Below are 25,000 nucleotides of genomic sequence, written 5' to 3' on the forward strand. Positions count from 1 at the left end.
TTTATTTATTTTTGTTCCTATCCAGAGGGCCCTTTTTTTGGGGAGCTGGATTTTCCCCACATTAAAAACCGACCTTGCGTCTAACTCTGCCCTCGTGGGGAGGCTAGTAAATAGAAACACAATATTTTCTTTTTTTTAATAACCTGTTTAAGTAGTCGATATATCTATAAGAGTGCGAATATGTGTGCGAGGACACTTCTCAACCTATATACTCAACTATTTTTTATCTACAGGCTTGAAATTTGGTAGATAGGATATTCAAAAACGTAGAAAACATTTAATCGGTTTCCATCCGAAAAAAAAGGGCTGCTAAGGGATCAGAATTGCAAGATTTGTACGTGGGGGGGGGTCGTCAGATTTTTATTCGTTTGCTAACAGTTCAACGAATGCACATGCGTCAATGGTTCACATGACGGATTCATTATGTTAAAAATAAGTAGGGTTGAAAACACTTTTTAAAGAGCGCGTCAAGCCGGCCTAATGGTTATCGTACCTGATTCACCCACCGAATATATGTTTGCCTATGTCACGATAACATATATTGCGTGAGTTTTTAACAGTATTTAGTATTTTTTTTTTGTTTGAACGTGTTTTCCAAAACTTACCGTGTTCAATAGCGAACATGCCGACATTTTTCTTTTTAAAATATATCGATAAACATTGTATGCTTTTCGAAGCGATTACACGTTTTAAAGTGAGTAAAACCACAAAAAACTTTTCCAGTTAGGTAGAAGAGTAACTTATCTTGCCTTTGGTAACATTTATTTGTTATATATTTGTTTTTTGACAACTTTTTCGAATCTATGTGTACAGTAAAACAAACCCAAAATGGTTGTATACCTTATTTACAGGTTTTTTAATTTTTTTTATTTTTTATTTTTGAAAATTTGAATTAATTTTTAATTGGTTTTTCGGCGCTTCTACAGAATTGGAACGAAAATTTCGGAAATCGTAAAACTAAATTTCAGATGAAAACAATGGTATCTACGTGTTCTTCGTATTTTTAAGATGAGTATATCCAAAAATTACGAAAATCGATCAGGTTGAAAATTTTTTGAAGAAAAAAAATAGCATTTGATAAATAACGATCGTAAAACACAGGAGAGTTTAAAAGGGAGGTAATTTTCCGTTTTGATTTAAACAAGATGGTGGAAAAATTTCACTTGCTAACACGATTAATTTTTTTTGGGGGGGTTTGTATTACTGTACACATAGATTCGAAAAAGTTGTCAAAAAACAAATATATAACAAATAAATGTTATCAAAGGCAAGATAAGTTACTTTTCTACCAAACTGGATATATTTTTTGTGTTTTTATTCAATTTAACATGTTTATTCAGCTCGAAAAGCATGCAGTGTTTACCGATGTATTGGAAAATTCAAGATGGCGGCCAATTCTCTCTTTAACACGGCAAGTTCGGGAAAAGGTGTTATAAATAATAAACTAGACAAAATACTATTAAAAACCACCGAATATATGTCAACTTATGTCACGGTAACATATATTGAGCGAATTTCTAACAGTATTTTGTCTAGTTTATTATTTATTACACCTTTTCCCGAACTTACCGTGTTAAAGAGAGAATCGGCCGCCATCTTGAATTTTCCAATACATCGCTAAACACTGTATGCTTTTCGAGCTGAATAAACATGTTAAATTGAATAAAAACACGAAAAATATATCCAGTTTGGTAGAAAAGTAACTTATCTTGCCTTTGATAACATTTATTTGTTATATATTTGTTTTTTTTGACAACTTTTTCGAATCTATGTGTACAGTAATACAACCCCCCCCTTTTTTTTAATAATTCAGTGATATTTAGTTAATTTTGGTAACTAACATTGTAACTTATCAGAATTGACAAAAACAAAAAGTCATTAGAAACCATTGTTTTTTTTTTAATCTGAAAACTCGATTTTTCGACTACATCCCAATTCTGTAGAAGCGTCGATATATATATATAACACGAGTATGTTTTTAATTATGCGGCTGTCTGTCTATCCCCCTAATAATGGACACCTGATAACAATCCTTACAAGTTCAGACATTTTATTTCGAAATAAGCATTGGGTCTCCACCACCCCCAACTCCTACAAACAGTTGCACCTACCATAAAACGTGTTCGTTCACCTCCACCCCCGATACATTTATGCAACCATCGACAACACGCGTGCGTGCACCATGTAACAGCGCGCACACACACGCAAGCTCCGAAAATTTTAAAACACACACACACAAATAATTTTGACTCTAAGGTAGCCATATAAAAACCACTGACAAATAACATGCACCAATTAAAATCAGTGTGATAATTGGTAGTCAATCTCGACACTAAGTGCCAGGAAAAACAAAAGGTTCCTCGTGACTACTACTACAACTAGCACAATTACACACACACAATTTGAAGATCTAGTTCAAACTGACTGCGACTGGGGAGGGGGTGGCTATGTCGCCGAGGTCATAATCGTAGTCATTTTCTTTTTGTATTGGAGGCAAATCTAATCTTCCCTGCTCCTCTTCCACACCCAATATATTACAAGTCTCAGAATACGACTAAGCCTGGCACAAGGTCAAATAATAAAAGGCCTAGAAGAGTATGAGGTACATTTTTACGAAGTGCCTCAGCGTATTATAAACACCCCCAACCACCCCATATTAACAACGGCTTTCGGAATAAATACCTCGAAAGCCATTCTTAACATGAGGATGTTGGGGTGTGTCTATTCCGAAAGCCGTTCTTAATATGGGGTGGTTGGGGGTGTTCATACTACACTGGGGCAGGTCGTAAATAAATATATATATATATATATATTTGGGCGGACCTGTACGCAGTGCCCACCCCCTAAAAATACCCGTTTTACACCTTTTTTAAAAACTCTTTTCCGACGATTATGATAGATTACAGATTTAAGTATCATATTAGCAGAAAAAAAAAAAAGAATAATAAATAAATACAAAAAAAATTAATGATTTTTAAGAAGGGGGTTCACTTTCTCGTTATAACGTTCTACTTTATTGCTACCTGACTTACGGTCCATTTCTTTACCGACGTGTCACGTGATTAGAACCTCTTCTTAAAAGTCATTAAAATTATTTAAAAAAAATTTTTTTTTTCTTATTATATTTACGTCTGTAATCTATGATAATCGTCGGGGGGGGGGGGGGAAAGGCGTAAAAACACATTTTTAAGGGGTTAGCACTCTCGTACAAGTCCGTCCAAATACATAAAAAATAAATGTTACCAAAGGCAAGATAAGTTACTCTTCTCTCTAGCTGGATAGGCTTCTTTTTTTTTTTTTTTTAATGTGGTTCATTCGGTTCGAAAAACAAATTATGTCGAGCGTTACACGAGCACAAGAAAAATGATCACGTGGTATCTCGTGTCTTTGAAATCTCAACAATGACGTAAAAATTATATAAAATACTGTTAGAAACACATCTAATAAATTTTCCCGCGACATTTATGAGTTTGTAACAGTATTTTGTATGATTTTTAAGTTTTAAGTCATTGCCCAATCTTCCAACCAAAAATGATCACTAGGTGTCCAGAAAGTGGGTGCTCATTTTACGTTAAATTTATATAGAAAAGTGATCCCAACTTTCCAGAAAGTGGGTGCTCATTTTACGTTAAATTTATATAGAAAAGTGACCAACTTTTTGATAAAGTAATTTCTCCATATCATGGAAAACCCTTTCTCTGCGCCACCATTAAACGTTATATTCGTTTTCAGCATACCCGAAAACATTAAAAAATCGGAGTTGGAAAGAATCTTGACATTGACCTAGTCCCCTTTTGTCTAAAAATACGTAAAATACTGTTAAAACCCACCGATTATATGTCAGCCTATGTCACGGTAACATATATTGAGCGAGTTTCTAACAGTGTTTTGTCTAGTTTTTTTTTTTTTAATTTATAACTCCTTTTCCCCAAACTTACCGTGTCAAAGAGAGAATCGGGCGCCATTTAAAATTTTCCAATACATCGGTAAACACTGTATGTTTTTCGAACTGAATAAATATGTTACATTAAATAAAAACACTAAAAATATATCCAGTTAAGTAGAAAAGTAACTTACCTTGCGTTTGATAACATTTATTTGTTTTTTGACAACTTTTTCGAATCTATGTGTACAGTAATACAAACCTGGTATTTATTCCGGAAGCCGTTCAGACCCGCAAAGAAAATTATTTTTTTATGTCTGTTTTTAATTGCAAAGTGATTTTGTTACTGTATGAAGGGGCAAGAAGGGCTGTCAAATTTGAGAATCTAGAAAACTAAAGAAAGCAAATAAAGTCAGGAATAGCTTCTCTGAGGTTCCCGAAACCAACCAGAGATTAGACCATTCCTGTAATGACCTGGTCTCTATTGATTGCGTTGTAATGCTCTATGCGGTTCTAGGCAATCCACCCTCCCAGGTTTTGTCTTCTCTGGGTTTGTTTTACAATCCACAGAAGTACGAAAAAGTGGTAAAATAAAACCAAACAAAAACATGTATAACGTAAATATTACCAAAGGTAAGATAAGTTACTCGGGCTTATATATATATATATGATGATTGCAACGTCTTGTCAGATGAGTGCCACTCCCTCAGACATTTAAAATCCAGGAGCTCAAATATCTGAGGGAGTGGGAGTAGCTATACAAATATGATGTTACAGAGTCTTAGCTTTGTACGACAGCTAAGTCTCTCTTTCGGTTCAAAATGTTGAGATCCAGCAACAAGCAAGAGCAAGATAGCCAGCAACAAATTAAACTGCAGACCAGCTTAATGCGGGTACTGGTCTTCCGCTTTATGGTTTTTTAAATCAGAGATTTGCTTCTCCTAGAAAGGTTGCCTTCACCACGGCTTACGGGAACCCTCTCTACCCCAATACACATATACACACACACACACACACACACACACACACACACACACACACACACACACACACACACAAATATACACGGTGCTAGTTGGCCGTTGACCCAGAAAAAGAGTTCATTCGCCCTTTGGAAGGTCTTGTTTTTAATCCTTCAGGGAGACTAGCCGCCCTCCTCACCAAACAAGTTTGGTGGGGGAACCAGTTTAGTCGCTGGTGACCCGACCATGAGGCAGGTAGTACTGGGTTACATGGTACCAGTAGCATATGACATGACATGACACACATGACATGACATGACACACATAGATCCTAAACAGTTGTCAACAAATAAAAGGATATTTTTTCAGATTAGGTCCACCTCCGCAATTTTCTTTTAAATGACGACTTTTAAAAGTTTTCTACTATGCTGAATACGAAAATTGTCTTGAAGTTTTGCAGAAATAATTAGTTATCGAGATATAAAAAGTTGTATTATGCATTGTATTCTTTGGCGGCCATCGTTTTTACGCGCGTGCGCGCGCTCCATAAACAAATCTACGCGCGTAAAAAAGACGGCCGCCAAAGAATACAATGCATAATACAACTTTTTATATCTCGATAACTAATTATTTCTGCAAAATTTCAAGGCGATTTTCGTATTCAGCATGGCTGAAAACTTTTAAAAGTCGTCATTTAAAAGAAAATTGTGGAGGTGGACCTAATCTGAAAATTTACCTATATAACAAATAAATATTTTAAAGGCAAGATAAGTTACTTTTCTACATAACTAAAGTTTTTTAGCGTTTTTATTTAATGTAAAATGTTTATTCGGTTCGAAAATCATTCAGTGTTTATCGATATATTTGAAAAAGACAAGTGGCGGCGAGGTCTCTGTTGAATACTTTAAGTTTGGAAAAATGAGTTCAAACTAAAAAATTATACAAAATACTGTTAGAAACTCCCCCAATATATGTTACGGTGACATATTTAGGCAGGACAGAGTTAGACACCAGGGTTGTTTTTTAACGTGGAGAAAAGAAACAAAAATTAAAATTGTCTCAATCGTGAAGGATTTCTCCCTCACTGAGAGAGAACAAGAAATTAAAGTGCAACATCTGAAGAACAGATACTACACTTTGATCTTGTCCACTGAGCAAATTAGGCACAAGGCCGTTTTTTAATGTGGAGAGAGAGAGGTGGGGGGGGGAGGGAAAAGTGGGATTAGCTCTCGAGAGGTGGGAAATGGGAGCTGGATAGTGATTTGCTAGCTGACCCATGTAGGGGCAACCCTACATGGGCCAGAAGATTGCCACAAGGGCAATGGTCTTTGATTGCAGCATCTGCCGGAACAGATGGTATTTATTTGCTCCCCCACCGAGCAAATTAGGCACAAGGCCGATTTTTAATGTGAGGAGTGAAGGGAGGGGGAAGGGGAAAAGGGGACCAGCTCCCGAGAGGTGGGAAATGGGAGCTGGTTAAAGGTCAGACATGTGGGATTGCCCCCACATCTGGTCTTTGCTAGTCATAGCTTGCATTATCTGCCGGAACAGATGGTGTTTATTTGCTCCCCGACCGAGCAAATTAGGCACAAGGCCGATTTTTAATGTGAGGAGTGAAGGGAGGGGGAAGGGAAAAAGGGGACCAGCTCCCGAGAGGTGGGAAATGGGAGCTGGTTAATGGTCAGGCATGTGGGGTTGCCCCCACATCTGGTCATAGCTAGTCATAGCTTGCAGCATCTGCTGGAACAGATACTACACTTTGAGATATTAAATCTTTTATTCATGTTAAAAAAATACAGTAAAATTAACGGTGAACAAAAAACTTAGGCACATGGCCAACTCAAAAGGGGGGATTTTGGGGGTCGTTGGTCATCCTTGTCGCTCCAGAACTAAACAAAGTCAAAAGTTTCTCCCAGCTAGTATCTTCTTTCACCATAATACCGCATTCACCCTTTCATCTTGGGGGACGTCCTAGTAACTCCCAATTTTTAAAACATTTTTTATTGACGTGTAAAAACAAAAAAGATAACAATAAAATGGTAACAATAATTCATTTGTGTCGAGGGAGGGGGAAGAAAAAACAAAAGGTGATTAGTAGGACCCTCCCAACCCCGTCTAGTTGATAGACTGCCCGTTCCACTAGGTTTGTAAAAGGAACCTCGCTTCTGCGGGTCAGTCTCTAGGTGGGGATGCCCTCTAGATGGGGGTGAATGGAGAAAAGAAAATTTTGTGGGTAAGGGATGGAGGTTAGTTTGTATTTCTTTTTCTCCAAGATGGGTAAAATTTAGAGGAAGGGGTGAAAAACAAAAATTGCAGGTAAGAGGGGATGGGGATCTTGGAGGCTTCCTAATCGGGGAGGGATGGAACACACACTCAGCTAGCTGAGAGACTACTTGTTTAATTTAACTTTACAGAACTGCGCGTTCCACACCTAGGCGGGGAACACGTATTCGAATTTGGCTCCTCTTCGTACACACAGACTTGCCACATGTATCCATCTTCTGTCAAATGCCGCGCGATGCAGCCTTCTTCTATCACATCTGATCTTCACCCGTAGTTGGTGTTTAAAGAACGCGATCAGATCTTGATCAGAAAAAGACAACACCCCCCGGCAACCTTGCAGACGCGACGTCCAAATCACCATTCTCGCCACGGCCAGAATCGTAACGTAGACCATTTGTCTTTCCCGGTCCCACGGCGGCCTCACGTTGTCCACAACATTGGATACAGTAATTGGGCGAGGATGCTCAGGATCGATGCGAGCCGTCACCCCACTGACATACGACCAGTACTGGCGGAGTTCGCGGCAATCAAAGAAAGCGTGATCCGTAGTTTCCACAGCCGTTGTCCCACAACGGGGACAATCGGGCGACTCCAGAAACCCAGAACTGCATTGTATGTTGTTGAGTGGAAGTGCATTTCGGGCCAATCGCCAGGTCAGAGAGAACTCCGAATTGTTCAGATGACTCGAACCTGGCGCCCAGCTCCACGCGGAGCGGATCTCACTCTGCTGCCACCCCAAACGCGCGCATAGCGGGTCGTCAGCGGCCTCCCTCACTAGATCCCTGTGGAGTTCCCTACGGGTAGCAGTCACAAGGTCACTGGACCTTGGTAGTCGTTTTAGCGCGGCTCGGCACTCTTTCATGTAGGCAGATTCTCCCCGCGGCCTGCGACGGCTCTCGATGGAAGGGTCGAGAACGAGGTCGGGGAAGGCGGCAGTAACCACGGGGTGCCACGGTTGGTCCTCCTGCATATAGTTGCTCAGGAAGGCCAGTCTCTCAGCATCTCGATGACACTTCAAGTCCGGCATTCCCAAGCCTCCCTCACACGGACGTTGAATACAGACCTGTCTGCTCACCCAGTGTCTTCCTCTGTCCCAAAGGAGCGAGGACAAGAGTTCGACGAGAGCTTTTAGGTGTTGTGCAGGCAGGGGAAGTACGGCCAGTCGGTAAAGGATGAGAGGAAAGACGTAAGTGGCGCACGCCTCAGCTCTACCCTTTAAGGAAAGTTTCCTAGGAAGCCACGAACTGACTGCAGCCTCCACCTTTGACCGTACCTCCAACCAATTCTTGTCAAGCTGGAGACCCGGTCCGAACCACACGCCGAGGATCCGGACCGGGCCATCTGTCCAGCTGAAGGGCGCAGGGAGGTTTGCGTTGCCACTCCATGCGCCCAACCGCAGTCCTACCGACTTGTTGCGGTTTATCTTGGCCCCTGTAATTCTTTCGTACTGTGTGAGTGCCTCCGACACGACCTCAATGTCTCTGGAGCCCGACACGAAGATCGTGACATCATCGGCGAACGCGGATACCTTGGCAGCTGAGCCGCCAGGCAGAGCCATTCCGCGCAGGGCCGAATTTGCCTCCCCATGTCTCAGCTTGCGGAGAAGAGGCTCCAAAGCCAGGACATAAAGCAGGGGCGACAGCGGACAACCCTGACGAACCGACCGAGAGATAACAAAGGGTTTCGAGCGCTTTCCGTTCACTTGCACGACAGCCATGGGCTGCCGATACATTATGGAGATCCACTTGCAAAAGTCCGGTTTAAAACCGGCGGCCTCTAAGACAGATGCCAGGAAACGATGGTCGACCCTATCGAAAGCTTTGATACTACACTTTGATCCCGGCCCGAAGGCCAAGAACGTCTGCTTTTATGGAAGTATTTATTTGCTTCCTCACTGAGCAAATTAGGCACAAGGCCGTTTTTTAATGTGAGGAGTGAAGGGGAAATGGGGACCAACTCCCCGGGGAGTTGGGGAGCTGGATAGTGACAATTGGTATGAAGGGTTTCCCCTACATTGACCAAGGTCTGATATGTGGGGTTACCCCCACATATGATTTTTGCTTCCAGTATCTGCCGAAACAGATACTACACTTTGATCCCGGCCCGAAGGCCAAGAACGTCTGCTTTTATGGAGTTATGAATGAAAATGAGAACAATTTTATTTTAAAAACTTTCCACCTCAATACTCAGCATTAAAATGACTTATAGGTTTTCGGATATGCTGAAAACGAATATCACATTTAAATTTGGGTCAGACTAGTAGTTTTCTTGATATTTAAAACTTTAATATTCAATGTAATCCATTATATTTTTTTTATTGGAGGCCATGTTTTTCCCCCAACTGAAAATTACAATGCGCATGCGGGTTACAAAACTCCTCCCATGTTAAGAATGGCGATCATCACTAACGTTTATTAAGTAATACATTGCAAAAAAATGTCTTACTATCTAGAAAACTATTTATCTACCCCAAATTTGAATGTGATGTTCGTTTTCAGCGTACCCATAAACACTAAAGTCGTAATTTTAAAGGTGGATGTTAAGGTAGAAAGAAAATAATTTACAAAAAAACAAAAAACAAAAACAAAAAAAAAACAAAACAAAACAAATAAACACTGAAAATATTAGTCCCTCTATGCTGGCGTTGTTTCTAATAGCTTTTATACTTAACCCTAAGCCCGAGTGGTAAGCCACCCTCATTCTTAAAAAAAAAAAAAAAAAAAAAAAAAAAAAATCACCGAAACAATAAACATGCCTCTAAAAACTAATATATATATATATATATATATATATATATATATATATATATATACACGCAGATCGGTTGAAGATTAAATTTGGTAAACAATTTAAAATTGGTAACAGTTATTAAATGTGTTTTTTGTTCAATTCTCGATTTTTTAAATTTTATTAAATTTACGACATCGAGGTCTCACAGATTCGCCATCTTAAATTCGTCGCAATTATAAGTGTCCGAAAGCAACAATAATCAAATCGCTTTTAAAATACTTTAAAACACACAAAAAAGCAAATAAATAAACGTTACTTTTATTGCCTTTGGTAACAGTTAAATGCTGGCTTTTTTCGGTGCTAATGCACTTACTGATCCGCGCTATTTTTTTAAATCGTATTTCCAACTTCGATTAAAGTTTTATATGTTTTTTTTTTATTCAATTGTAAGTACAGAATAGATATAAAACACCCTCCCCATGTTAAGAATGGCTTACCCTTTTTTTCTGATGGAAATTCTTGATAATCGTCTCAACTCTTCTTAAACTTATTTTAAAGCGTTTATTTTCCTTGACACGACAATGTCAACTTTTAGTTAGAACGAAAAAAAAATGTCAGTTTTGTTATAGTCATTTGAACCCTCGATAATCGCTCAAAAATCGAAAATAAAACAAAATACTGGTAGACCATTACATTTTCACACGATTGGTGGCATTTTATTTAGGGTTAGGGTTAGTTCAAATTGCAATGCAAGACAGCTTATCTAATGTTCAAAATAAGCTTTTATTTACAATTTATTTAAAATAGAATATATCTTCTATTTTTTTGTTTTTGTTTGGGTACCCTCTTAAAAAGCATTCCTGTAAGTTAATAAAAAACAGGGGTTGTTTTACAATTCTCAGGGGGTACGAAAAAGGTGGTAAAAACTTCAAATACATAAATATTATCAAAGGCAAGACAAGTTACTCTTCTACCTACCTGGAAAAGTTTTTAGTGGTTTTTACCCACTTTAAAACGTTTATTCGGTTCAAAATTACGAATAGTGTCTGTCTATCTAATGATACAATTCTCTATCTATATAAAAACCAAGTACGTCCAATGATGGAATACTGCTGCCACATCTGGACAGGAGCTGCTAAAAACAGCCTATCCTGCCTTGACAGAGTACAAAATAGACTTCGTGGCTTAGTGGGGGATGCCCTTTTCTCTTCCCTGCAGCCTCTCTCCCACAGAAGAGACATTGCGAGCCTGTCTTTGTTTTATCGTTATTTCCATGGGAAGTGCTCGTGCTGCTCGTCTGAGCTCCAATCTCTGGTCCCCTCCTCGCCAATCTTTCACGATAAACACTCGTCTAGCTGAAACCACTGTCAATAATTACCCGCACTCTTTATCTGTGCCTAAATCAAAACGTAGATTCCATGAACAAAGCTTCTTTCTTAGAATTGCACGCCTGTGGAACTCTCTGCCGCTTGCCTGTTTCCCTCCTGACTTCAACATGGATGTCTTCAAGTCCAACATAAACAAATTCCTGATGAACCGCCCCCTGAAGTAATGACACTTTATCAAATCTCCAATACTAACGAATACTACAACAAACCCACTGATTACTGTACACACAATAACCCTTATGCCCGAGTGGTTTCTGGGCCTTGATAAGTGGTGACCTCCATGTAAAAAAAAACAGCCGCCAACTGACACTTAAATATTTGAAGTTTAGATAATGACTTAAAAATAAAACGAGTTAGAAATGCGCACAATAAATGTTACCGTGACATTTTTAGGGTGGGTTTCTAACAGCCTAATTTATGCCTCTAATATTTATAGAAACGACTTAGCAACATCAGAACATCACATCTTTTCTCTTCCTCTGACTGATGACGGCACAGATACTACACTTTGATAAATAAGTCTTTGGGAAGTTGAGAAACTACAAAAGGGTGGGCATAGTATAAACACCCCCAAACACCTATGTTAAGAACGGCTTTCGGAATAAACACCCCCAACCTCCCCATGTTAAGAACGGCTTTCAAGGTTGGGGGGGGGGGGTATTCTGGAAGCCGGTTCTTGACTTGGGGAGGTTGGGGTGTTTATAATACGCTGGGGCACGTCGTAAAAATTTACGAAAGGATGCTTGCTTATGGTAGGTGATCTTTTATACCAACGCATTTCAGGTGGAAACATTACGTACTTACGTGTTATGTCGAAATTAGTGCGAATTTCAAAACAATTATCCAATAAATGTGCTGTGTGTCAATAGAAGGGTTATCTCCCTTGTTTGTCATACTGAATTGGTTGCAGAGCTCTTCCACATTCAAACATGCGATAAAACTCAATTCGTTGAATTCGATTTTTACTCGGAGTTTACTATTGGATCATTTTTCGTAATTTTTTTTATTTATACAAATTTCGCCATAACACGTAAGTAAGTAATAATGTTTCCACCTGAAATGCGTTAGTTTAAGATCAACGATATAAACAAGCACAAAAAATAAATTTTTACCTCGTTTCCACCTCAACATTTTCCTTTCGAGTATGCTGAACACGAATATCGCATTTAAAATTTTCCGTAAATAAGTAGTTTCCCCAGATATTAAGCAATACCATTTATGTTATTGCTGAGGGGGGGGGGGTGAGGCATCTTGGTGCGCTCGTGCGTGTACACTCCGAGAAACTACGCGCGCACTTGCGCACGCACCAGCAATAATATAAGAAATGACATTGCTTAATATCCGGAAAACAACCTGTTTCGGGAAAAATTAAATACGATATTCGTATTCAGCATACCCGAAAACCTGTTTACAGATTGTCTTATTAAAGGAAAATCAGTACTAGCACAATTATTGATCCGTGCTGAAATAATAACATTTAGAAAGCCATTCTTAACATGGGGAGGGGAGAGTGTTTTGTATCTTTAACCTTACAATTTAATAAAGACATAAAACTTTAATTAAACTTTACAATTCTATTTAAATATATATACATATATATATATATATATATATATATATATATATATATATATATATATAGCGCGGAAGTGCACTAGCACCGGAAAATGTTAAGGTGGAAACCAGGTAAAAATTTACCAAATAAAAAAAATAAAATAATGAAAAAAAAAAAAAAAAAAAAAAAAAAGATATAAATATTTACCAACCTGAATAATTATCAAATGCCGTGGGGACATATTCCGTTGGGTATCCGTTTGTGGTGTAACTCACGATTAAGCTAGTCTTTCCCACGGCGCCGTCGCCGACGAGGACACATTTGACTTTCGGGTGTTGGTTAAGATGTTCGCTGGCCTCATCCGAAGACGATTGGGCCCCCAATTCCTTGTCAGGTATTAAATTGGTGTTTTGATCCATAATTTGTGGCGCCATTATTGTGATAAGCACCGATCCCGTGTAAGGTTCAAGGGCGTCGTTTTTGAGCCTTTGTTTACGAACTTCGTTAAATGTTTGTATTTTCTTTCTTCCGCCAATCAATCAGGGGTGGGGGGAATGGTATTTAGTAATAAACCGGGTGACAGTTTTAAATCGATTTCATTTTTAATTAATTAATTTAATTAACTAATAATATATATAAACGTGTTCTTATCGTAACAGGTGCTGATAAATTACGTGTTAGGAAAGGGATTTTAGAATGAATTAAAAAAAAATTATTTAGTTTTTTTTTGTTTTTTTTTTTTAAAAACGTTAAAAGTTTTAGTCGATATTATTATTTTTTGTTTAGAATCTGTTCGCCGTTATTTGAGTAACAGATCGCTTTTTTTTTCTTTTTTAAATCATTATTTTTAGATTGACAAAACGTCAAAATACTTCCATCTCTAAGTTGGAGCACAGACATTCCATCACGGAATTCGTTCTTCCCTACAACATGTGTCTGTCTACTTGTGAACCCAGACACAACTCGAGAAACAAGGCTTCATTAAAACAAAATAAAATCTTAAAATCAACAAACACGGAAAGATGTCAAGTCACCGTCAGCATTTAGTAGATATACTAAATTATGACGTCAGTAAGCAAAAATCATTCAACGCGGTTGTTGTTATAAGAAAGCAAATGGAAATCCTCACAAAATAATAATCTCCGGTGGAAGTCTCCGTTCTGCTTCTGAGATAAAGTTATGACTGCTGCTGTCGTTGTTGTTGTAGTAGACTTATATGTAATTGTATACATACATACAACGCATGTATATATGTGTATAGTTGATCTTCTCCTCGCCAGTAACTTGGCGCACGTACAAACACCGACTGAATGTGGCCTAGCGAGCACCGCCTACCCATAGTTCCCCTCCTCCTCCTACCATTTTTTTTTCTTTTTTTTTTTAGTACCTTGCTTAGCCAGGGAATATCGACTTTCTGATTGGCCAGGAGTTAATACGTCACGATTTTCATTGACTCATCCTCCAGCTGGCGTTTTTTCTTACTTGCTTTTTCTTTCTATCGCTAGGCATTCTTTTTGAAAAGCGCACACACGCATTTATTTCGTCTCTCTCTCTCTTTCTCTCTCTCTCTCTCTCTCTCTCTCTCTCTCTCTCGTAAACGCGTACAGATAAGGGTAACTTAATCGACGCACGGCGTAGATGCGTAAATGAAACACATTCTACCCGGATCCTTTTTATTCATAAATTTTACCCGAATTGACGATTACAACGTGTGCGTGTCATTTTATTTATTTATTTATTTTATTTATTTCTTATTTATTTTTTTATTTATTTTTAATTTTTAATTAATTAATTTATTTATTTTTTAATTTATTTTTTAATTCATTTATTTTTTAATTTATTTATTATATATTTATTTATTTTATTTATTTATTTATTTTTTATTTATTTATTTATTTTTTATTTTTATTTTAGATAACTTTAAGTACCACGCAAAAGATGCCGTCGTCTTAAGTTTTAATTTTGAAATAGCATTTCCATTCATCTGTCACGCTTAGGGTCGAAATTGTTTCAACCCTACGCGTGACAGATCAATGAAAATGCTGTCCAACTTGAAATAGTATTTTGCTGATCTGTTCGGCTTAAGTAAAAATTAAAAAAAATAAAATTGCATTGGTCTGTCACATTTACATGTGAAATTATACTTTTGCAAGTCTGGCTAAAATTGTATTTTCATTGGTCTGTCACGCTTAAGTTCGAAATAGTATTTTTTTTAATCTGTCATGCTTAAATTTGAAACAGTTTTTTGTTTGTCTGTTAGCCTTAATGTTGAAATAGCATTATCATTAGTCTGTAACACTTGAATTTGAAATAGTATTTTGTTGGGCTGTCAGCGTTAATATTTACATAGCATTAACATTGGTTTGTCACGTTTAAATTTGAAATAGTATTTTTTGATCTGTCAGCCTTATTATTGAAATAGAATTATCATTGGCCTGTCACGTTTCAATTTAAAATAGTATTTTGTTGGTCTGTCAGCCTTAATTTTGAAACAGCATTGTCATTGGTCTATCACGTTTAAATTTGAATTAGTATTTTTTTGGTTTGTCAGTCTTATTATTGAAATAGAATTATCAATAGTCTGTCACGTTTAAATTTAAACTAGTATTTTGTTGATCTGTCAGCATTAATATTGAAATAGCATTATCATTGGTCTGTGATGTTTAAATTTAAAATAGTATTTTGTTGGTCTGTCAGGCTTATTATTGAAATACAATTATCACTGGTCTGTCACGCTTACATTTGAAATAGTATTTTGTTTATGTGTCACGCTTAAGTTTAGAGTAGTATTTTGTTGGTCAGTAAGGCTTAAGGTTGAAATAGTATTTTCATTGGTTTGTCACGTTTAAGTTTGAAATAATATTTTTACTGGTTTGTTAGGCTTAATTAGGAAATGACATTTGTAGATACAGCCACACTTAAGAGGCTCTATCCGTTGGTCTGTCCCGCTCAACGTTAAAAAATATTTTTCAATGCTAAACTGGGATCCTTTTAGAAGAGCCATGCCAGTCTCCCTAAATATTCATCCCCCTCAAGAGAATCTTTCTTTTTCGTTATCGTAGCGACATTCGACAGCTGGAAAAATGAGTTTTCATTAAAAAAAACAATAACTACTTACTTTTTTAAAAACAATTTCAACAATAAGCAATGTTATCTACATAATTGTCATGTTGCAATTAATTAAATATTTCTGGAATATTGCATAAAGCAGGTATGTACACGAGTCAACGAAGAAACGATTTCGGCCATGTTTGTTTTGTCACGTGTGACATATGACGTAAACACAAGGAAAACGAAGAAGAACCTATTATGCAAGTTAAAATTATCAATTTCTTAGAAAACTATATTTTTTTTAATAACTAGCATTTCAGCCCGGCATTGCCCGGGTGTTTGGAAGTGTATGTTGAGCAAAAAGAAGAAGAAGAAAAAAAAAGCAGTCAATTTTTTAAAAACTTTGACCCCTATTACGACCCCTTAAAATTTATTATTTTGAGCTCAAATCAAGTTATTAAGTTAGATCCACGTCCAAGGAATCTATATCTAAAATTTCAAGTGTTTAGACTCCAAATTTTCGGAGGAGTTTGGTAGAGTTCTCAAAGGTCAAATCGTTGAACTTTGACCCCTTAACAGCCAAATTTCTGGTCGAAAACCGATCACATCGATTTTCCCAAATCTCAGTACACTTTATATCAAATTTCGAGTCTGTAGACAGAAAATTGACAGAGTTATTGCGAAGGAAAATGTACACAGACACGTTCACTTTTATAGATATATAGATAGATTAATTTTTACCTCATCGTTTTTCGTAAATTTTGGATATTTTCATTACTGCGACATGATAATTCAGTAGCAGGTTTAACTTAAAAAACAAACAAACAAACAAACAAACAAAAAACAAAATAATATATATGCCGCTCCCCATATGGGGGTACCAAATTGGTTAAAGGGAAAATTATTCCCAACTCGCATTTAGGTAAAAATACACTTTCGTATAAATAATTGAATTCATTCAAAACGTATCGCAAAAACAAAAACAAACAAATCACATCATTTGTTTAACTTGAAATGCAATATTTTAATTTTCGAATCTCCTTACAATAACGAAGAAGTACCCTCGCCATTCCACTACAAAAAAACAGGCAAAAATGCGGATTGTATATAATTTTTTTTTTTTATTATTTACTAAAAAGGATGAAATCAATTTATTTTATCGAATATTTGCATTGAAAACCATTTCCATTATATTTATGCCTCAACATAAATCCACACAGATAGCTATCCGATATTCAACGATGCATTCCACAGTGGCGTTTATTCTCCATTTTGTAGAGATTTACACTATCCCTAAACTACGTGGTGCCTTCAATAACTTTCCTGCCTTCCCTTTAGTCCAGGCCTGTGATTTTTGGTTATTCCCTAAGCTCAAGGAAAACCTCAGAGGCTGTCGTTATGAGACAAGAGAAGGAGATGAAAGACGCTGTGATGAGGGTCATTGGCACGATAACACAAGCGAACTTCCATGGGGCTTTCAAGATGTTGGAAGGTACAAGTGTGTGGCAGCCGTAGGGGATTATTCGAAGGGGACTAGAGTTTCACGTGTGTACTATCAAGAAAAGTGCCCATACAAAAAAAAAAGTATGGAAACTTATTGAAGGAACCTCGGTCGGGAAAAGATCAAAGTGTAGTATCTGTTCTTCAGATGCTGCGCTTCAATTTCTTGTTCTCTGTCAGTGGAGGAGAAATCTTTCACGACTGAGACAATTTTTATTTTTGTTCCTTTTCTCCACATTAAAAAACGACCCTGGTGTCTAACTCTGTCCCGTGGGGAGGCATTGTAAATAGGAACTCTAGCTCATTCATGCCATTGAATATTTTCATAAAAATATCATTTTCTCTTTATTTCCGCCACCACATAAATGCACACATATAGCTGTCCACACTTCCCCGATGCACTCCACAGTGGCATTTATTCTGCATGTCGTACAGTTTAACTGTAACAATAACTCTAACCATAACAAAATCTAACCACATCGCCAAACCTAAATGCATTTTACGCAGCAAGAAACGAGGATTTAAACGATTGTATCGTGAAAAAAAAACTGGACGTTAATCTTAATTCTTACCCGAATTTTTTGCATGGCAAAAATTGAAGTTTATAAAATCTTATTTTTTTTTACAAAGGAGTAACCTCTTATCAAGGCCCGGTGGCTACTCGAGAATAAGGGTTAATGAGGGGACGGTAGTCATTGTTAGTAGTTGAACATTTGATATTTTTTTTTTACATAGGCATAACCACTTATCAAGGCCCAAAGACCACTCGAGGATAAGGGTTAAGAGTGTACAGTAGTCAGTTGGACAATAAAGTAATCGTTAGTAACGGAAATTCGGTAAATTTGTTAACAAGTGGAATGGCTCATCAAGAAATTGTTTACGTTGGACTTGAAGACAATCATATTGTAGTCAGCTGGAAAGCAGGAAAACGGAAGACAATTCCACAGGCGTGCAGTTCTAAGAAAGAAGGTTTGTTCAGGAAATCTACGTTTAGGTTTAGGCACAGATAAAGAGGGGGGGAATAGTGTTTTCAGCTAGACGAGTGTTTCTTGTGAAAGTTGGGGTGGAGGGACCATAGATTGAAGCTCAGTCGAACACTTTCCATGAAAATAACGATAAAGCAGAGACAAACTCGTAACATCTCTTCTGTGAGATAGAGGTTGCAGGGAAGAGAAAAGGACATCTACGAGGCTACGAAGTCTATTTTGAACTCTATCAAGACAGTGGATTATTTAAGGGTACGGCTCACCAAGAACTTGTTTACATTATACTTGAAGACGACCATATTGTAATCAGTTGAAAAGCAGGCAAACGAAACAGAATTTCACAAGCAGGCAGTTCTAAGAAAGAAACTTTGTTCATGGAATCTACGTTTAGGTTTAGGCACAGATAAAGAGTGGGGGGAGTTATTGATAGTGGTTTCTACTAGACGACTGTCTTTCGTGAAAGTTTGTTAAGGGGAAGGATCATAAATTTGAGCTCAGACGAGCATTTTTCATGAAACAAAAAAGTTGATCATGCAGGGTCCCACTCCACGAGTGAAAAAATACTTTTACCATGACTAATGTTTGTGCAAATTAAAAAAAAAAATCCAAGACGTTGTTATTGAGAGTATGAACGGATGGACGATTTGGGGGCAATTTTGCCCCTATAATATCCCCTAGGGGAGGCAACCAGAGTTATCCCGGAATATCCGTTCTGACAAAAATTTTCTTTTACCATGACTAATGTTTGTGCAAAAAAAAAAAAAAAAAAAAAAAAAAAAATCCAAGAGGTGATTATTAAAAAAAGTGAGAACCAACGAACGGACGAACCGACGAACGGGAGTGAATTACTAAGTCCAATTCCTCCTTTGTTGATAGAACAGAGACAGGCTAGCTATGTCTCATCTGTGGGAAAGACGTTACAGGGAAGAGAAAAAGGCTACGAAGTCGGTTTTGAAGTCTGCCAAGACAGAATATGGTGCTTTGAGCAGCTCCTGTCCAGATGTGGCAACAGTACTCCATCCTAGGGCGTACGTGGTTCTTATAAAGCTCTCTGCACAGTGCAGGTCTAGTGAGAACTAACAAAATACACCAAAGGCGTGTGCTCGCACTGCGCATAATTAGTTCCTATTTTATCATTATATGGAATTCTTCCACAAAAGATTCCTATTCTTGCAATCATCTCTCTCAGGGAGCCTTTCTGTCTGTTGCTTAAATTAAAAAAGAAAAAAGTAGTGTCGTTCTAATCTATCTGATCTATCGAGTTGATGAGGTTAGTCAGGGTCACTATAAGATTTAGGGTTGGGATTATCGTTAGTTACAGTGGAAATCTACAAGAAGAGTCATTTAACAAAAAGAAAACAAAAAATAAGCAACAAAAATAAAAGTTGTATATGCAGAGACCCGACAGTATATTTAGCAACAGTTGGTGACATCTCAATCACTGACAGCCATTACTAATAACACCCTACCTGAGAGTTCTTTCTTCAAGCTCTTTCGTTTAACATACGCAGGCAACATGAATTGGAACAAATACATTGATAATGTTCCTGTATATATTTCACGGTAGATGCAATTCTCTACCTGTATAAGAGCCAAGTACGTCATAGGATGGAGAACTGTTGCCACATCTGGGAGGCAGCTGTCTGTATCATCCTACTTTGACAGAGTTAAAAATAGACTTCGTAGCCAGGTAGGGGATACCCTTTTCTCTTCCCTGCAACCTCTTTCTCACAGAAGAGACGTTGCGATAAAGTAGAGACAGGCTCAATTTTATCATCATTTTCACGGCAAGTGCTCGTCTGAGCTCCAATCTATGCTCCCCCCACATTGCCTGTCTTTCCCGAAACACACTTGTTTAGCTGAAATCACTATCAATAATTCCCCCCACTCTTTATCTGTGTCTAAATCGAAGTAAGTTGATGGAATGTAAATGCTGCTATTATGAAAGAAGTATTTCCACTGGAGAGCTATGGATTTAACAACGGTCCTGTTTTTAAATTCCCAAAACAGCTACACGGGAAACAGATGATGATCCCCGTTTTAATAATTACGGTTTCTGTTTTTTCTTTCATTGTTTAATTCTCTTTTGTAATTATGAATTTTGTAGCGGAAGTTGGCAATATTAACTTGATATACCTAAGTATTTAAGCTATATATATATATATATATATATATATATATATATATATATATATATATATATATATATATATATAACTACTTAATTTGCTCACATAAAATTAATATACGAAAGTATAGATTTATGCGTAAACTTTAAGTATTTACTTCAAAAGTGCTCAATACGTAGGTAGAGCTAGTTAGTAAGTTATAAAATGTATATGGCGATTAAGCTACACTGAAGAGTCATAGAGTGGATAAAACGCGGAATATTCAGTGTAGCTTAATCGCCATATACATTTTATAACTTTATATATATATATATATATATATATATATATATATATATATACTAGTGGGGAGTGCCCGGCATCACCCTGGTTTTTAGAGGCGTGTGGTTGGGGGGGGGGGTAAAATGAAAAAAAAAGCGAAGTCATAACCCTGTTTGAATATAAAAAAAATGTTAAAACTATTAAAAATCGTGTAAAAAAAAACCCCAACAATTATGTGTATGTATATCTATTTGTATATGTATGTATATATGTACGTGTGTATATATTTTTATTTATTTATTTATTTTTGTGTATATGTGTTTATGTGTGTTTGTATGTATATATGTATATATATATTTGTGTGTATGTATGTATATGTATATATGCATATATATGTATGCGTATAAGTGCATATATATGTATGTGTAGGTATATGTAGGTAACTTTATGCGTATGTATGTATATGTGTATACATGTGTACATATATGTATGTGAATATATATGTATATGTGTGTATGTATTTGTATATGTTGTATATATGTGTATGCATATGTATGTATATGTGTGTGCATGTGTGTATGTATGTGTTTGTATATGCTTGTATATATGTGTTATATGTATTGTGTATGTATGTATGGATGAATGGGTATGTGCATGTGTGTATGTTTATTGGTATGGATGTGTATGTATGTGTGTATATGTATATATATGTCTGTATGCCAAGGACAGTCTTCAATGTCATGCCTGCTTGAGCGTGTGAATTCGCTGGCAGGACTAAAAGAAAAAAAAGGTTATCTTCGGGCTCATGGACTTTCAGCGACTGAGGGAATGGCACTCGTCTGACAAGACGTTGCAATCATCATATAATGTGTGTATATATATATATATATATATATATATATATATACACTGTGTGTGCAAAATCAAGACTTCAAGACAAGGTGTTGATGGCCACAAAAAGTGTATTTCATTTTACGTTACAATTGTTTCAATGTCTAGTTCGACAATTTCAAGCATTATATCGTTTGAAAATTTTCAAAAACCAGCATTTCTTCAGACTTTATGAATAAACACACTTTAGGCAATGTAGCATTTTTTGAATAGAAAGAAAAAAAGGGGGGGGATCCCTAACGGGAAAAGCATGCGAGAAACAATTATGAAATGTGATAATTTTGTAGCTTAATCCTTAAGTCAACCATTTTTGGCTTAAAACCTATCGGTATATTAAAATTTACTGAATTACACGAACTCAGTATATTACATATAAGTCTCTCTCTCTCTCTCTCTCTCTCTCTCTCTCTCTATATATATATATATATATATATATATATATATATATATAACTACTTCACATAAATTTAATCTACGAAAGTATAGATTTATGCGTAAACTTTAAGTATTTACTTCAAAAGTGCTCAATACGTAGGTAGAGCTAGTTAGTAATTTATAAAATATATATGGCGATTAAGCTACACTGAATATTCTGCGTTTCATCCACTATAGGATTCGTCAGGCTTATGCGCGAATTCTGTGGTTGCTTCTTGTTTTTATATATGTTGAGGATTTTTAGTTAGCCAATCAGCTTTCTAGTATCCACCGCGCCCCTTCCTATCAGCCAATGGGCATGCATTTTATCGAACAAAGGATCTGTTTTAGAACTATGTTAGTGGTTTAAGGTAGACGTTTTCCTTTTTTTTGTATATATATATAAATATACCTATGTGTACACACATACACATGCAAACATATATATATATATATATATATATATATATGCATATATATACATATATGTGTGATCGTTTATGTATATTCATGTTTATTTAATTTATTTATTTGTTTGTTTTCTATTGCTATTGTTAGTTTTAAAGCTATTTTGTATCGCTATCCTAGAGTAAGTTTTATTTTGTGAACACAGTTGTTTGCTATTTCTCGTCTACAGTTTAATAGATTTTGGGGTTCTTTAAAGTATAGGATAGCAATTTTTCATGGAGGCATAATTTACATGGGTCGTCTAAATGTCTGCACGTGGTAGCTTGTCTTATTATTTTCCACTCGACTACCGGCGAATGTCCGCTTTCTTTGAGTTCCCAATATTTATTCGCTAGTGTTGTTTTTATACGGTGTTTTTTATTTTTGAATGTACTTTTGTGGTCATAGTATCGGGTTTTGAAATCTAAGGAAGTCATGCCTACGTAATATTTCTTGTTATTCGGGTTTTCTTTCGCAAATATTGTTGCTTGATAAACTACACTTTTTGTTAGACATTTATTTTGGACTGGGCAAAGTGTGCGGTGTCTACAGTTGCACTAGCAGAAATGATAATAATAATAATAATAATAATAATAATAATAATAATAATAATAATAATAATAATAACAAACCAACCCCGGACAAGAGCAACCATACCATAAATAAAAATACTAATAACGAACAAGATAAATGCAACTGTAGAACAACACAATCATTTGTGTAAAATAATTAATATTCGAGAAATTGTAAACAATAACAAAAATACCTGATACCAAATGCAGTAAAATTAAAGTATCTTTTATACGTGCTGAAACTTTGTTTAAGTTATTTTTATTTCATTTCTTTTATTTAAAGTTGTCTTTCCAACAATTAACTGGTTGCATGTCGTTTAACCATTGGGGACTTCACTCTTGGAAAATTGTATAAAAAATCTATGACTATCACTAACTCTAAATTTGGGAGTGCAACTCGAACTTAGGGTTAGTGGTAGATAAGTCATTTGTTAGATGTGTCAGAAATGTCGTGAAAAATATTGAATAATTCCACCCCGTTTTTAAAGCTTGTAACGCCTCGAAAAATGTAAAAATTCAAGCCCTAATTTTTTTTCAATTAAAGGAGCAAGGACAAAGGTTTCATTTAAAAAAACAAAAAAAAACAAAAAACAAACAAACAAACAACGTGTTTTTTTTAAAAAAAGGTTTTAAACTTATTATTAATTATTTACTTTTTAATAGACATTTCAAAATGGGAGGCGTGAATTAATTCGGCCCCCTGTCTTTCCAAGATTATAACTATTCGAAAAATATAATTAAAACCTTATTTTTTTTTCAATTAAAGGAGCAAGGACCAAGGTTTCATTTAAAAACAACAACAAAAAAACAAATAAACAAACCAACAAACAAATAACGTGTTTTTTTTTTTTTTAAAAGTAGGTTTTAACTTCGGACTTTACAGGTAAATTTCTAAAAAACACTACTTTTTGTTTTAAATTTGCTTTATTATTTATTGATCTTTTATCTTCAATTTGTGATATATAAAACTTTGGTGAGTAAATTAATTATTTACTTTTTAATAGACATTTGAAAATTGGGGGGGTCTTGAATAAAAAAAACGTTTGTCTAAAATATTATATTCAGTTTATTGGAAAGAGCATAAAATTTCACATTGACCCTGAAAATATCGTAAAAATTTAATCAGTAGAAAAATTTTGATAGATTTTCAAAGTTTAAAAATTGAAAATACTGAGCTCGTAAAATTCAATTAATTACATTACTGTTTTTTAAAAAATTAAAAAAAATATTTCTATTACTTTTTATACAACTTAAATAGTTTATTTTGGAAGTATAATCCATAAAGAAATAAACAACCGACTTTTAAAGGAGAAATTGCCAGTTTTTTTAATATTTTATTCGCAGTTTCGTGTTTGGGGTGTCAAAAATTCATACAAACATTCTGATACACCTAGTCATTGGTTTACAACTTTTGAGAAATTAAACCTCCTTACTCCTTAAGGGATAAGCGGACATTTGTTTATTATGTTTTTTATTCAGTGTGTAAAATCCAATTTGAACAACATATTTGGAAATTAGAAGAATAAAAAACCCAAAAAAAACCTTGTTTTAGCATGTTACAAGTATTTAGGTTGGTAGATAATTAAATTCTGCTGTGTTTGGTATAAGTTTTTTTTTTGCTGTTGTTTCTTGCGTTTTAGAATTTTAGACTAAGGGGGGTTGCTTAGATCGTATTTATAACTGAACTACGGAGGTTGGAATGCTCCCTAAAATGTACTTGGAAAAATCGATTTAATAGTGAGATTTAAGAATGGTTAGCCGAAAAAAAAAGGTGAAAAACAAAACAAATAATCAATAAATAATTGTTACTAAAGGGGAAAAATACGACTTTTTTTTTTACTTACGTTAATTTTATGTTTTAAACTATTTTCATGCACTTTTCTTTATTTTTTAATCCAAAATTGCGAAATGTATATATATATATATATTTTATATAATATATATATAA

The 25,000-nt window shown here is 35.8% G+C and overlaps 1 protein-coding gene across 1 annotated transcript in view; it reads right to left on the reverse strand.

The window, feature by feature from the left end:
* The window catches only part of LOC145260673 (cell division control protein 42 homolog), a 67,420-nt gene extending 53,112 nt beyond the window's left edge, over positions 1–14,308 (reverse strand). Inside the window, exon 1 of the mRNA XM_080119030.1 lies at positions 13,013–14,308. Within this exon, the coding sequence (XP_079975156.1) occupies positions 13,013–13,235 (223 nt within the window). The 5' untranslated portion in view covers positions 13,236–14,308. The remainder of the gene's footprint in view (positions 1–13,012) is intronic.
* Positions 14,309–25,000: the final 10,692 nt, after the last annotated feature.

Source organism: Euprymna scolopes, chromosome 36 (genome assembly GCF_053919585.1).
Source record: "Euprymna scolopes isolate OS-2025 chromosome 36, ASM5391958v1, whole genome shotgun sequence".
Lineage (NCBI taxonomy): Eukaryota > Metazoa > Mollusca > Cephalopoda > Sepiida > Sepiolidae > Euprymna > Euprymna scolopes.